This window comes from Andrographis paniculata, unplaced genomic scaffold (assembly GCF_009805555.1).
Source record: "Andrographis paniculata isolate CXL003 unplaced genomic scaffold, ASM980555v1 Contig52END, whole genome shotgun sequence".
In the NCBI taxonomy this organism is placed as follows: domain Eukaryota; kingdom Viridiplantae; phylum Streptophyta; class Magnoliopsida; order Lamiales; family Acanthaceae; genus Andrographis; species Andrographis paniculata.
Genome location: NW_026137587.1, coordinates 3,192,134 through 3,204,941, shown reverse-complemented (window position 1 = coordinate 3,204,941; position 12,808 = coordinate 3,192,134). Strand labels below are relative to the sequence as shown.

Below are 12,808 nucleotides of genomic sequence, written 5' to 3'. Positions count from 1 at the left end.
TGTCGGCTCGCGGCCATCATCGACATCCCCGGCACACCATCCGCAGTGACAAGCAGGCGCTCCTCGCCTTCCGGAAGGCTATTGTATTGGACCCTGATTCGGTTCTTGCCAATTGGAATGAGGGAACTGCTGTCTGCAACTTCACCGGAGTGACGTGCGGCGTCAGGCGCCACCGTGTGGTGATGGTGAATCTCAACGGCTCTGGCCTCGCCGGAGTGCTGTCTCCCGTGCTCTCCAATCTCACGCAGCTCCGTTACCTGAAGCTTGTCGACAACCGTTTCTTTGGCACCATTCCTGCCGAGCTTTCGTTGCTGGCGAACCTCAGGGAGCTCAAACTCAGCAACAATAATCTGCAGGGGGAGATTCCAGGGTCCCTGTCGTTGCTCTTCGAGCTGCGGTTGATTTTCCTGAATGCAAACATGCTCAATGGCACGATACCGCCAGGCCTGTTCGGGAACTGCACGCGCCTGAAGAATGTGGATTTGTCGCAGAATGAATTGACGGGGAGGATCCCGGCAGAGATCGGAAACTGTCCTGAACTGTGGAATCTCAACTTGTTCAGCAATAGGTTAGTTGGAGGAATTCCAGGTTCATTGGGCAATGCCTCAGGTATGCATAACTTGGATTTAGAGAACAACGATATTACCGGCGAACTGCCATCAGAAATGCTTGCAAAGTTTCCCGACCTGTTGTTTCTTCACTTATCGGATAACCATATGGTTAGCCACGACGATAACACTAATCTTGCGCCATTTTTTACGGCCCTGGAAAACTGCAGTGCATTGGAGGAGCTGGAGATGGCTGGGCTGGGACTTGGAGGGAGTTTTCCCAGTTCCATTGGAGTGCTCGGAAACTCTCTGCTGACTTTTCAGTTTCAGGAAAATCAGATATGCGGGTCGATTCCCCCTGAAATCGGAAATATGTTGTACTTGAGCCTCCTGAATCTGACTTCCAACTGTTTGAATGGAAGTATTCCAGCAGAAATTGGTAAATTGTCTTTATTGGAACAGCTTTCCCTGTCACACAATTTCTTTACTGGAATGCCTGCTGCTTTGGGAAATCTATCGAGCATCGGATTAATGGATTTGTCGCACAACAGCTTGTCTGGAGAGATTCCTCAAGAGTTGGGAGATCTCAGAAGAATAACCTTTTTGTTCCTCAACAACAATCTTCTGTCAGGGAACATTCCTGCCAGCATAGGCAATTGTATTTCCCTGCAAACTCTGGATCTTTCTTACAACAGACTGACGGGAAAGGTGCCTTCGACAATAACCGGATGGCATGAAATGAGAATGTCTCTTAATCTTTCACACAATCAGCTAGGAGGACTACTGCCAATTGAACTGAGTAAGCTGTCAAGTGTTGAAGAGATTGACCTGTCATCGAACAACTTTGTAGGAAATGTCTTCAGCATGATTTCAAGCTGCTACGCCGCCAAGCTGATAAACTTCTCTAATAACTCCATCGATGGAAAACTTCCAGATACCATAGGTGATCTCAGAAGTATTGTTGCATTTGACGTTTCACATAACAGATTGTGGGGACAGATCCCATCAAGCTTGAATAGAAGCAGCACCCTGAGGTTCCTGGATTTTTCAGACAATGATTTTTCTGGAGAGATTCCCACTGGAGGAATTTTTCAGAACCTCACAAGTTCATCTTTCTTGAACAATTCACGTCTTTGTACCTCTACCCCTATCTACCTGGGGATACCAAACTGCAGCCACAAACGACCCTATTTTCGTTCCCGTCTTTTCCTGATCATATTCTGCATTGTCATATTCATATCAGGCTTCATCTCAACTATCTGTTGTGTGATTGGATGCCAGCGCCTAAGAGTGATCATTTTATCCAGAAAATCAAGGAAAGAGAGGAAGCAGCCACCTCATTTGACACAAAATTTTCCTAGAATCACCTATAAAGAGCTGTTAGAAGCCACAGAAGGATTTGATGACCACAGGCTTGTTGGATCAGGCAGCTACGGCCGTGTGTACAGAGGATCTCTTCCAGATGGAACACAAATAGCTGTGAAGGTACTAACTCTGCAAACAGGAAATTCCACCAAGAGTTTCAACAGAGAATGTCAAGTGTTGAAGCGAATACGCCACCGGAATCTTATAAGAATCATCACAGCATGTAGCTTGCCGGAGTTCAAAGCCCTGGTTTTGCCATATATGGCTAATGGAAGCCTAGATGCCCGACTGTATCCCCACGTAGAAAATGATCTGCGATCAGGGTCTTCCGACCTAAATCTAGTTCAAAGGGTAAACATTTGCAGTGACATTGCCGAAGGTATGGCTTATCTGCACCACCATTCCCCTGTAAAAGTCATACACTGTGACCTGAAGCCGAGCAACATTCTACTCAATGATGATATGACAGCTTTAGTATCGGACTTTGGGATCGCAAGGCTAGTTATGACCATTGAAGCAGGAAACGGTGGGGGGCTTACAAATATAAGCAACTCCACGTCCAATATATTATGCGGATCCGTTGGTTATATTGCACCAGGTACGACTACTCAACTATCCAATCCCATTACTCCCTGGATTAATCAAGACTGCATTTTTGCTTATCATGGTCTTCGTTTCCTTTCCATCTCTAAGAATACGGGTTTGGGTTGAGTACATCGACAAAGGGAGATGTTTACAGCTTCGGAGTGTTGGTCCTGGAGATTGTCACCAGAAAAAGGCCGACGGAAGAGATGTTCAGAGAAGGGCTAAACCTGCACAAGTATGTCAAGAATCATTATCACAGGCAAATGGAAAATGTTGTAGATGCATCACTGGTTAGAGCATTAAAGGATCTATCGCCTGAGGTAAGGAAAATGTGGGAAGTGGCCATTGGAGAATTGATTGAACTGGGGATTGTGTGCACACTGGAGTCCCCAGGAATGCGGCCAACAATGCTCGATTGTGCTGACGACTTGGATCGCCTCAAGAGGTACTTGGATGGAGATACTACAGCAACATTTTCATCTTCTCTTGGAATATCATCTTCAACTTTCAGTGATTGTTAATATGATAACAGGAGTGTGTATATACATGCATTCTGGTAGTTCTGCATTCATCTGATTGCTGTATAATAGTGTTACTAAACAGCTTTCGATTTCAAGCCTATCTCTAAATCTATTGAAATTGCTCAATATGAAAAACATACAAAAACTTTGATTTCATGTTCCTTCTTAGAACATATCTTAATTGACATCCTTGATTTCAAATTCATGTCATAGCAGAAATGCTTCTCAAATTTCACACAGCAGTTTCCTGAAAATCTCCATATGTTCCATATGCGTCCAGATTGCTACTAATAGGTTTATTCCGTCCCCACATAACAAACTCAACATATATATACGTATGAAATTCCAGCATCTACTGCATAAGATGAATAACAAAACAACAAGCACAAATTTAGCACTTGATTTGCACTCACCGGAAACGCCAAACCAGAAGACGTCGAAGTCCTCAGTCCACAGCTGATCTTCAACGTCGATGCAAAAACGTCTGAAAATCATCCACCACGCCATCCAACAAAAATCCTTCAAATAGAGCACTCCGGCGGCCGTATTTCATCCTTCTTCAGCCTCCCCGCCGAACGACACCAGGGAGGCGCGGCGCGGCAGTTTGCCGAAATATATATATATATATATTAATATAATATTATATATATATATCTTATAAATAAAATTTGGGCCAAGCTTAATTTGGGGCCAGAATATTCATTTAATAGGTGGGCTCCGTCTCTGCATTATTCTACAATTTGAACTAAAGTCGTGTTTTTGGATAAGTAAAAGCGTGAAACCTCAACTTCCATTGTTGAAGGAAAAATAAATTCTAGAAAGAGCGGTCGGGTACCAGCAGAATCATTCATTCCTTTGAGATCACCACTCGAACTGATTGCAGGGACTGCTTTTCCTGCCATTCGTCTTTTCCCGTTTTTTCTACACTGGTAATCAATCGTAAATATGAAAAGCACCTAAAAATGTTGTTTCATGTATATATGTTTGCAACGCCTTTTGATTTTGTCGTATTATCCTAATCGCTTTTATGATCTCTTATGTCAGTTCGCGATCCATTTTGTTTTTTCCTGCTTTGGCTCGCATTCTTCTTCTTATGGTTTTCTCTGTTCTCTGTATATTATATTGTGGTATATGCAACAGGGGAATTCTAACTAGTACCGGAATGATATGTGTGTTTGTGTTTGTGTTTGACTGTTTGTGAAAGGCTATGGTTTTTATGGAATTAGAACTTGTGATTAATGTTGTTGTTGTTGTTGTATTTTATTTATTTTTTATTTTTCTGAAACTCATGATTGGATTACAGAAAAAGATAAAAATGTCTTTTTCAAGACACATTGCAATACGCTCCTGTTTTTCTTCCTTCAGCCATCATTGCTGAGCTTTTAGTAGTTGGGGTCTCCAGCTTCAAGCCTTAACTACCACTTCATTAAGCCTGGTACTTTCGTTTCCCAGAATATGGATTTGGACCTGATCATATTAAGGAATCAGGCCTACCATTAAATCGTATATTCCCTTGTGCAATATACTCCTTAAGAATTGCCAATTCCATCCATAGGAACTTCAATTTATTGGCATATTCTGTAACTGATTTGTCCCCCTATTCGGCAACCTCTATTTTCACTTTTACATCATTGATTTGGGCAGCATCCTTGGCCTTAGTATGGGCTTGTTCTACTGCCTCCCAATTTGCCTTTGTTGATTAAAGGAATATGCAGATATCACTGATTTCTGGAACCATTGAATTCCACAGCCACATCATGATCATGGGATTTTTATTCATCCCATGATTTGAACTTGGCACCTTTTTCATTAGGGGCATCTTTTCACCAACATTTCCTTTTCTTTTCAAGATGATCCTAGTAAATTAAGACCATTTGAGGTAATTCTTTCCATTTAAGCGATAGGTTCTCAAGTGGCCTGGGATCAATCCCCAGTCTCTACAATAGGTTTCTCAACCTCAGCCATAACAGGTTGATTTGATCAAGGTAGAGTGGATTGCATAGTACTGATGGCTCAATATAGCTCAAGGGCCACAGACAGCAATGAAGGCTGTGACTTAGGGTTTGCACGCATGGCCAGAGGCTCCCCAAGCTCGGAGCTCTGATGCCACTTCAAATGTAGAGGGAAAATATATAAATATATGTATATATATCTTATATCAGTATGAGGTTATTGAACCTATATATGCATGAGCCTGCTGGCAATTTCAGCAGATATGTGCTAAATATAGGTAGACAGATCCCTGTTATTATGGTATTGTTTATAAACACACAATCCTAGTGTTAATGACCAGATACAACTGAGATACAGAATAAAACTATAACAAGAATAAAATATGAAACTTTTGGTTTATGTTTATGTTTTGTGTTGCATAGTGTTTTGATTTGATGTTTTGTGAGAGAGAATAGTATATTTTTCTGGGAGCGTAAGGATTATATAGTATCAAAACATATATATTTTTTTAAAAAGAACTACACTATGAACAACATGGTTTTGACTGCATTGTTTGAAAAGTATTAGAAGGATAAATATATACTTGTCGTACCATTTAGACCAAGCTTCAATGTTACAGACATGATGGCGCATGTTATGTGGCATTGCACTAGAAGATATATAGCATGGCATCCCCTTATGCCAGGCAGCCATTGTCATAAAATTCAGTTTTTCAGAAAAGGTTTTGAATTTTTACTTGATATAATTGATTCATCAAAAGTTGTACATGTACACGGAAACACACTTATTAATTTAAGGTACTCTTAAGTTCTACCAGTGGAGAAAGTCACAATACTAAATGATTATAAAATGGGAAAGAAGTTTGAGCGAATCACTTAGTAGTCCAGGATAATTTTAATTTATTTTGAAGCTTTCTGCATAGAATTCTGTGTTAATACATGACTTCAACAATAGCGAATATGTTTTTTTTTTTTTTTTCCTTTCTTTCTTGATTCATTTTGTAGCTTAATTCCTGATGAATCATGAAAAGATACTACGAAGAATTTATTTCCACCATAACTGAAGTTACTCATGGCTCACAATGGGCTAATTGTTTGTATAGATATACTGCATGATTTCATCCCATCAATCTGAATGTTAGATATGTGATGGACATGAGCATGTATAATTGTTCTTGCAGTTTAATATGGGAGTTTATCTAAGCACTCCCAAGACTGATAAGGTCTCAGAGGATGGTGAGAATGACAGGCTTAGATATGGTCTGTCATCCATGCAGGGATGGAGATCAACAATGGAAGACGCTGTAAGTGATTTTCCTATTCAGATATATTGTATTTCACCTTGTCATGTCTGCATGGAACAATTAATCCATATTTGCATTTTGATGACTATGAGGAGTGATAACTAGCTTGCTATGGTTTTCTTTTCATCTGCGCACCCACAATGATACCAAACATGCTATGTATTTTACTGCATATGGAACCTTCCTTTCACTAGCATTATTAAATATAGTTCTTTGATATGTTCATTGTTACACCCCCTCGTCATCTGTGGGAGCTAATCATTTCTTTGCCAGAGAATAAATGCTATTCACAAGCTAACAAATTTCTATTTTATTTTATTTTTGGGTACTAAATTAATAATTCTCTTTTTCATCTTGTTCCACTTCTCTCTTTCGTGTGAAAGTATCTTTAAATCAAACTAGAAAGCTCACATCCATTTGACATAAAAAGTATGATTTGATAATGCTGTGTAAGATGGAATGGTGGATAAAGCAATGCAGAATTTTTGGCAAGTCCGAAAATGGTTGCATTCTAGTTGTGTAACCTGCAATATTCTTTAGATGAAAAATAAATACAATAAAATAAAGTAGAAATAAGAAGAAGAGGAAGAAGAAGAAGAGAGAGAGAGAGAGTCATAAATGGCAGAAGTTCAGAATACTGATAATTATAGAAATGTAAGAGCTCAGGATGTGGACATTTATATGATAATATAATAAGATCCTGAATTATCCAAATGTATCAATATGTTATGGCTCAAGCTTCTGTTTGTTCTTTCCAATGATGCAAAAATCTCAAAACACGGGTTAGAAAAATATTAGAGTTTAGAAGATCATTTTGGAAGATTGTACATTGGATTTATGTGCTATTAATATATGTTATTTGCCTTTGTCAGTTGGTTAACACCTTTGCTGTTATATATATTAGGAAAAAGGCTTACTACTTTCTGCTACAAAGGAAGGCTTTTTGTTAAACTATGTTTCTTAACCTCTGTTATTAAGTTATTTGGTCTTATGCCCGTCCTTTTACATTTTTTGTTATTCCACAGCATGCTGCTTTCACTAATATGGATCAATCCACTTCATTCTTCGGAGTTTATGATGGCCACGGGGGTAAACACAGATCTGATATGATCACATCTCAAGTTTACTAAAATCTTTAGTATATGCCTTGTACGTTTCAGTTGTGGTTTTAATTTCCACGCAGTGATCCTAATCCATTAAATTCTTTGGAAATACTGGTATTTTTAAGGAGTTTTAATAGATATTAGAAATACTTTTAAATTTGACCATGAGGATGAATTTGGGGCATGCAAACTTGTAATGAAGACACAATTTTCTGCTCAAGTTTATGATATTCTTCGTTTTGCTTGTTTTCTTCTTTTTTTTTTTTTTTTTTTTTTTTTTTTTTATAATAATCAATTGGCAATTGGGTGGGTCATCTCACTTTGCAGGCAAAGAAGTCTCCAGATTTTGTGCAAAATTTCTTCATCGTCAGGTCCGGGAGCTTGAAGCAGCTAGTGATCTGGAAACTTCAGTTAAAAAGGCTTTTCTAAGGTTCTTCAGACCTTTCTAAGATTTACTTATATGGTATTGATGTTTACCCATCCTTATAGTTCTTATCTGCCCGGGCCTTGTATTATGGTTATTATCATTGTTAGCACCCAGTAATTGTGTAATAAGTAAACTACTTTCAATATTTTGTCACCTTTTTCATCGCTTTTTAACTGCTGTGCTTCTCACCTAGAACAGTGCCATCAATAAGAATCTGTCCCATTTGTCATATATAGACAGAAGAAAATGCCCAATGTGATGGTTGAATCAACCCCTTCTACTCAAGCAGCATTGTTCTTTTTGGAGAAGCTTAAAATAGTATGTCAACTTTGAGTTTTGATTGTGATGCTTGTGCTAACATGTTTCTAATGTTGTGTTATTTGATCCAGAATGGATGAAATGATGTGTGGAAAGAATGGACAAAAGGAGTTGGCATTATTGAAGGGCAAAATGGACCAGTCTAGTAGTGATGCACAGAATGCTCTCGGGACAGATGAACACAATGAACTGATGCTGCAGTGGCCTTCTGAAGAGGTTTGTAAACTTGACTTAACAGAACAAGTTAATATGGGGACAATGGCATGGTTCAAATATTTTAGCAAAACAACTCCATATTATACTGAACTTCGGACATGATTCCTTATGTACATAAGGGAGGAGCCATATGAAATGAAAATCTCATGTACGGTTCTGTAACAGAGATTCTTTTAGGGTGTGTTTGTTTGAGAGTTTGGATTTTGAGTTGGGATTTGAATAGTAAAAATTTTGAATTTAAATAGTTATATGATGTGATATAAATAGGTGTTGATGTGATGTTTTGAATGTAAAATTGGTTTTTAATATAATATAAAAAATAAAAAATAGGTGTTTGATTCGATGTTTTGGGGGGAAAAAATGGGATGAATAGTGGAAAGTAAATCCAATCCCCCAAACAAACACATCCTTAATTTGGTACTCTGGGCCCCTACAGTCCCCGACCCATGATGACAAGAACGAAATAAAGCAGAATTGACTCTAATAGCTTCTGCAATGAATCATATTGCGCATGCACTATTCCTCCACTTCTTAGAATATGACCTTAGATATGTTGAAATTTTGCGATATTGTAGCATTTTTCTCTTTCCAATGATAAGTTCATAACTACGAGTCTATGCAAAAAATTGAGAAAATGTCATCCTAAAACAACTTTGGAATGAGATTTTGGTCTGTTGCACTTTGAAAAGTGCTGATGATGAATATATAGATTTCCAATATATAGGAGCTGGGAATATTACAAAAAGCCAATTCTGTCATTGTTTGCTTATTTTGGATGAAATTATCTATGACTTGGATTAAAATTTCCATTTTGAATATTAGTTATGTCCTTAACTGTGTTTCCCAATGTCAATAGTAATAAGTATTTGATGTTGCAGGCCTGTTGGCCTTCAGTAAGTGGTTAACCAACATGTTAACTAAATTGATTACGATAAATACCTGGTTTCTTTGAGCTACTTGTGAACTTCATGGTAATAATTGTTTTCACTGATATATTACAGAAAAGAAAATATCAGTAAGTTAATTCTGTTGATTAGATTAGATTAGATGAGAATGAAGCTTCCTCAATAATTAAGTTTCTTTCTTCCTAGATTATACTCAATTCTCTCATTTGTTTCCTCCTGTTTCTTCTTTCACCTCCGCATTATGACAGCTGCCATCTTCCTTATATACTATTCTTTTCGCTCTGCAATGCATATAATCTGAACTGAGCAAGATAGTTGATTTAGATCTTTTGATTTTTGTAGATTGCGTTCAATGCATGCACATCGTTAAGTCACACATCTTCTAAAATGTAGGGAACTCATTCTGATTACAAAGGCCCAAGTGCTGGAAGTACCGCTTGTGTTGCTATCATTCGAAATAATTCGTTGCTTGTTGCAAATGCTGGTGACTCTCGGTGTGTCATGTCCCGAAATGGAAAGGTGAAGTTCATTTTCAATGAGTCATTTTTGACTGTTTGTACTCGGGGAGGAATCACAAAATATTTTTGCAATTTCTCCTTGTCAGCATGTGAACAAAGTTCTTGAAAGTTAGAGCTTTTATGCAGGCACATGAATTATCCAAGGACCACAAACCAGAACTTGCAGTCGAGAAAAAAAGGATACTTGAAGCTGGTGGGTATGTACAATATGGAAGGGTGAATGGCAGTTTGAACCTGGCACGAGCGATAGGTATCTCGATTCAACCTATTTGTTAATTTTTGAGGTATTGCTAAATTATCTTCCTCAGCATGGTTCCAATATCTTCAGGTGATATGGAACTGAAGCAAAATAAGTCGTTGCCAGCTGAGAAGCAAATTGTGACTGCAAACCCTGACATAGTCACTGTATGTGGAACATTATCTCTTGATTTTTTATTGGATCGTACTATCTCCTCTCCATATTTACTGTGCAAAGAAAGTTTAACTTCACAGTCTCATAAAGTGCTGCATTCATACCTTTGCCTGCCCTAGCTCTATCTTTGAAATTGTCAAACAGAAGCAACATCACTTTATTTTTATTTTTTTGTTTCGAAGCTATTGTTCTCTGAAATTGACCATTTATCTGTTTTGTCTTGTCTCTTTCGTACTAGGTTGAACTAGAAGAAGATGATGAGTTTATTATTATAGCCTGTGATGGGATATGGTAAGTTATGTGGCTGAACCTGCAGGTTTAAAGTCTCTTTCTATTCTGATTAAAAGTTAAAGAAGCTCCGACTTAAATGAAAGATAAGTTAATATGGGCAAGTTTGAAGTGTCGTTTGCATTCAATATGCACACAGATTGTTATAAGTCCATGCTTGTGTGCTTGCAATAGCTCTGACGAAATTTTCTTTCTATTAGTGAAAGCTTAATTATCTTGTTAGAATTCCAGATTCAGATATCAAAAAAAACCAATAACCTTTTAACTAAGAATCGTTTTCTCCCTTTGTTTGGTCATGATACTTGCAATCAATTTATTGCTCGTTTCATGAAATATACAATTTGACACTGATTTGTTATATGATTTTGACGAGGGTTTTTCACAAAGTATTGTTGATTCAAATGGTTGTACTTTTTTGCTTTAGTTCTCACTTACAGTTCCACTCCATGTTCTTCACCAATTAGAAACCCAAACAGAGCACCATTGCAAAGGTTCTTTCCAACATATTTTGTTGATGCGAGATCAAACCTCCTAACAAATGTAGTTAGAAGTACTTAACACAGAGGATTGAAGTGCAAGCGAACACGAGGGCACACATAAGGGAGAACTTAGCAAACTTGTATTCCGGCGTGATGGATTGATTATGCTTGATGTTTTACAAATTAGGGTGAAGATCCTATCTATAATTGGAGTTTCCACATCCTAGCAATTTCTAGTACATCTAGCTTTCCCTAAAATATTCTGTAAGATTCTTATAATGTGCGAGAATAAGGTAGAATTGAGTAGAGAACATTTGCTAAATCTAAGCAGCATTTTAAAAGTACTATTATAGAAATACAGAAATGTTCATATTTTTGTAACAAAGCTGTTTATACATTTTTTGTTTTTTCTTGGGTAGGGATTGCATGACAAGTCAAGAAGCTATCAGTTTTGTTCGGGAGCAGTTAAAAACTGTAAGTTCTGCTGCTATAAACTGTTGTGGCGTAATACGATGGTAAATCCTAAAAATCGAGAAATCTATGCAGGAAAAGAAGCTATCTGTGGTTTGTGAAAGAGTACTAGACAAGTGTTTGGCCCCAACATCCGGACAGGAAGGCTGTGATAATATGACAATGATCTTGGTGCAATTCAAGAAACAACCATCCTCGAAACAGCAGCCTGAGTCCTCAGTAAAGTAGAGCGAGACAAATTGAACAGAGCGTAATTGCAAGCACTTTGCGGTAACACATTTTTCAACTACTTGCTAGTCATTGAGTTCTATTCACTTTCGCTGCCAAATCATAATTGGATTATTAGTTTCTTTTAGGAATATTATATGCCTTTGTTGGCTGGCTGGCTAGTTATGACACTTGCATTAAAAAAAAAAAAAAAAGTTTGAAGATGAATTAATCCCGAATGACTTTTATTATCGAGTTGAATGAATAATTGAGTAAGCTTTGTTGTCTAAGCATAGGCTTTTGCTGCAATGTATGATTGTCAAATCCATGTAGCAGATATTTTCCCCTCTAGGTTTAACTTGTTGAGTTTGAGCTTGATCTTGACATTTTGATGACTTCTAAAAAGTAAGAAAGTAAAATATCATAATATATCTTATATTGATATAGGAACTTGTCAATATTGCATTCCCGTAAATTCTTGGGAATGATCTGGTGGAATTTAGGAATTGTTCAATTTAGGAATGGCCTAAGGATATGCGTTTTTATTATTGGTGAACTTTTGGTTGCCATGATCTTATTGAATTTGAGTTTTATTCCATAATAATAATAATAATAATATCCGGGCGTAATGGCAATGCAATGCAATGTTTGGACAGAAGAGAATAGAATGTTATTAATATTGTCTGAAAATAAATAGGTTAGGTTGTTTTGATGGATTGGAGACCACCATACCTTACGTCACGTCACCTCATTCAGATTCAGACAAAGCATGTACACGTAATAGTAATAATTAATTAATTAATACTATTTCGAATATAGAATGAAAAAGGATTATCCTCGAATCTCATCCTATTCTACATTTTGATGGTTTCAATCTTCATCCATCCCATCCCTTTCCTTTCCTTTTATTATATTTTCTCAACTAATCATTTATATATATATATACACATATACATATAGATACTCCTTCCGTCCCACATTGATTGATGTCTGGGTTAATTAGTAGATAATTAAAAATATATTAGTAAAAATAATGATTCTGAGATAATTAATTAGTTTAATTAAAATTAAAATAAATTAAAATGTATAATTATTTTCTCAAAAAAAAAAGTGATAGAAACAGAAATAGCAATATGAACATGATAGATGAAATTAAGGGAGTAATTTAGAGCAGGAAATGGGGATGGGG

The 12,808-nt window shown here is 37.2% G+C and overlaps 2 protein-coding genes across 3 annotated transcripts; both read left to right on the top strand.

Moving 5' to 3' along the window:
• Positions 1 to 26: 26 nt before the first annotated feature.
• On the top strand, positions 27 to 3,233 carry LOC127254398 (putative leucine-rich repeat receptor-like serine/threonine-protein kinase At2g24130; the record flags this gene model as incomplete). Its single annotated transcript, XM_051279488.1, has 2 exons — positions 27 to 2,511; positions 2,607 to 3,233. Coding segments are annotated over 2 exons (2,898 nt in total), but the record flags the coding sequence as incomplete, so codon positions are not given.
• Positions 3,234 to 3,836: 603 nt separating this feature from the next.
• LOC127254918 (probable protein phosphatase 2C 21) lies at positions 3,837 to 11,887 on the top strand. 2 transcript variants are annotated; one of them, XM_051280267.1, is made up of 11 exons: positions 3,843 to 3,948; positions 6,153 to 6,275; positions 7,301 to 7,364; positions 7,706 to 7,808; positions 8,195 to 8,339; positions 9,638 to 9,763; positions 9,889 to 10,012; positions 10,091 to 10,167; positions 10,413 to 10,465; positions 11,361 to 11,415; positions 11,488 to 11,887. In XM_051280267.1, the coding sequence occupies exons 2-11, from the start codon at positions 6,159 to 6,161 to the stop codon at positions 11,638 to 11,640; spliced, it is 1,017 nt and encodes a 338-aa protein (XP_051136224.1). In that variant the 5' UTR covers positions 3,843 to 3,948; positions 6,153 to 6,158; the 3' UTR covers positions 11,641 to 11,887. The 2 variants fall into 2 exon arrangements, with proteins under 2 accessions (XP_051136225.1, XP_051136224.1); XM_051280268.1 differs by lacking the exon at positions 7,301 to 7,364 and having other exon boundaries at positions 3,837 to 3,948.
• The last annotated feature ends 921 nt before the right edge of the window (positions 11,888 to 12,808 follow it).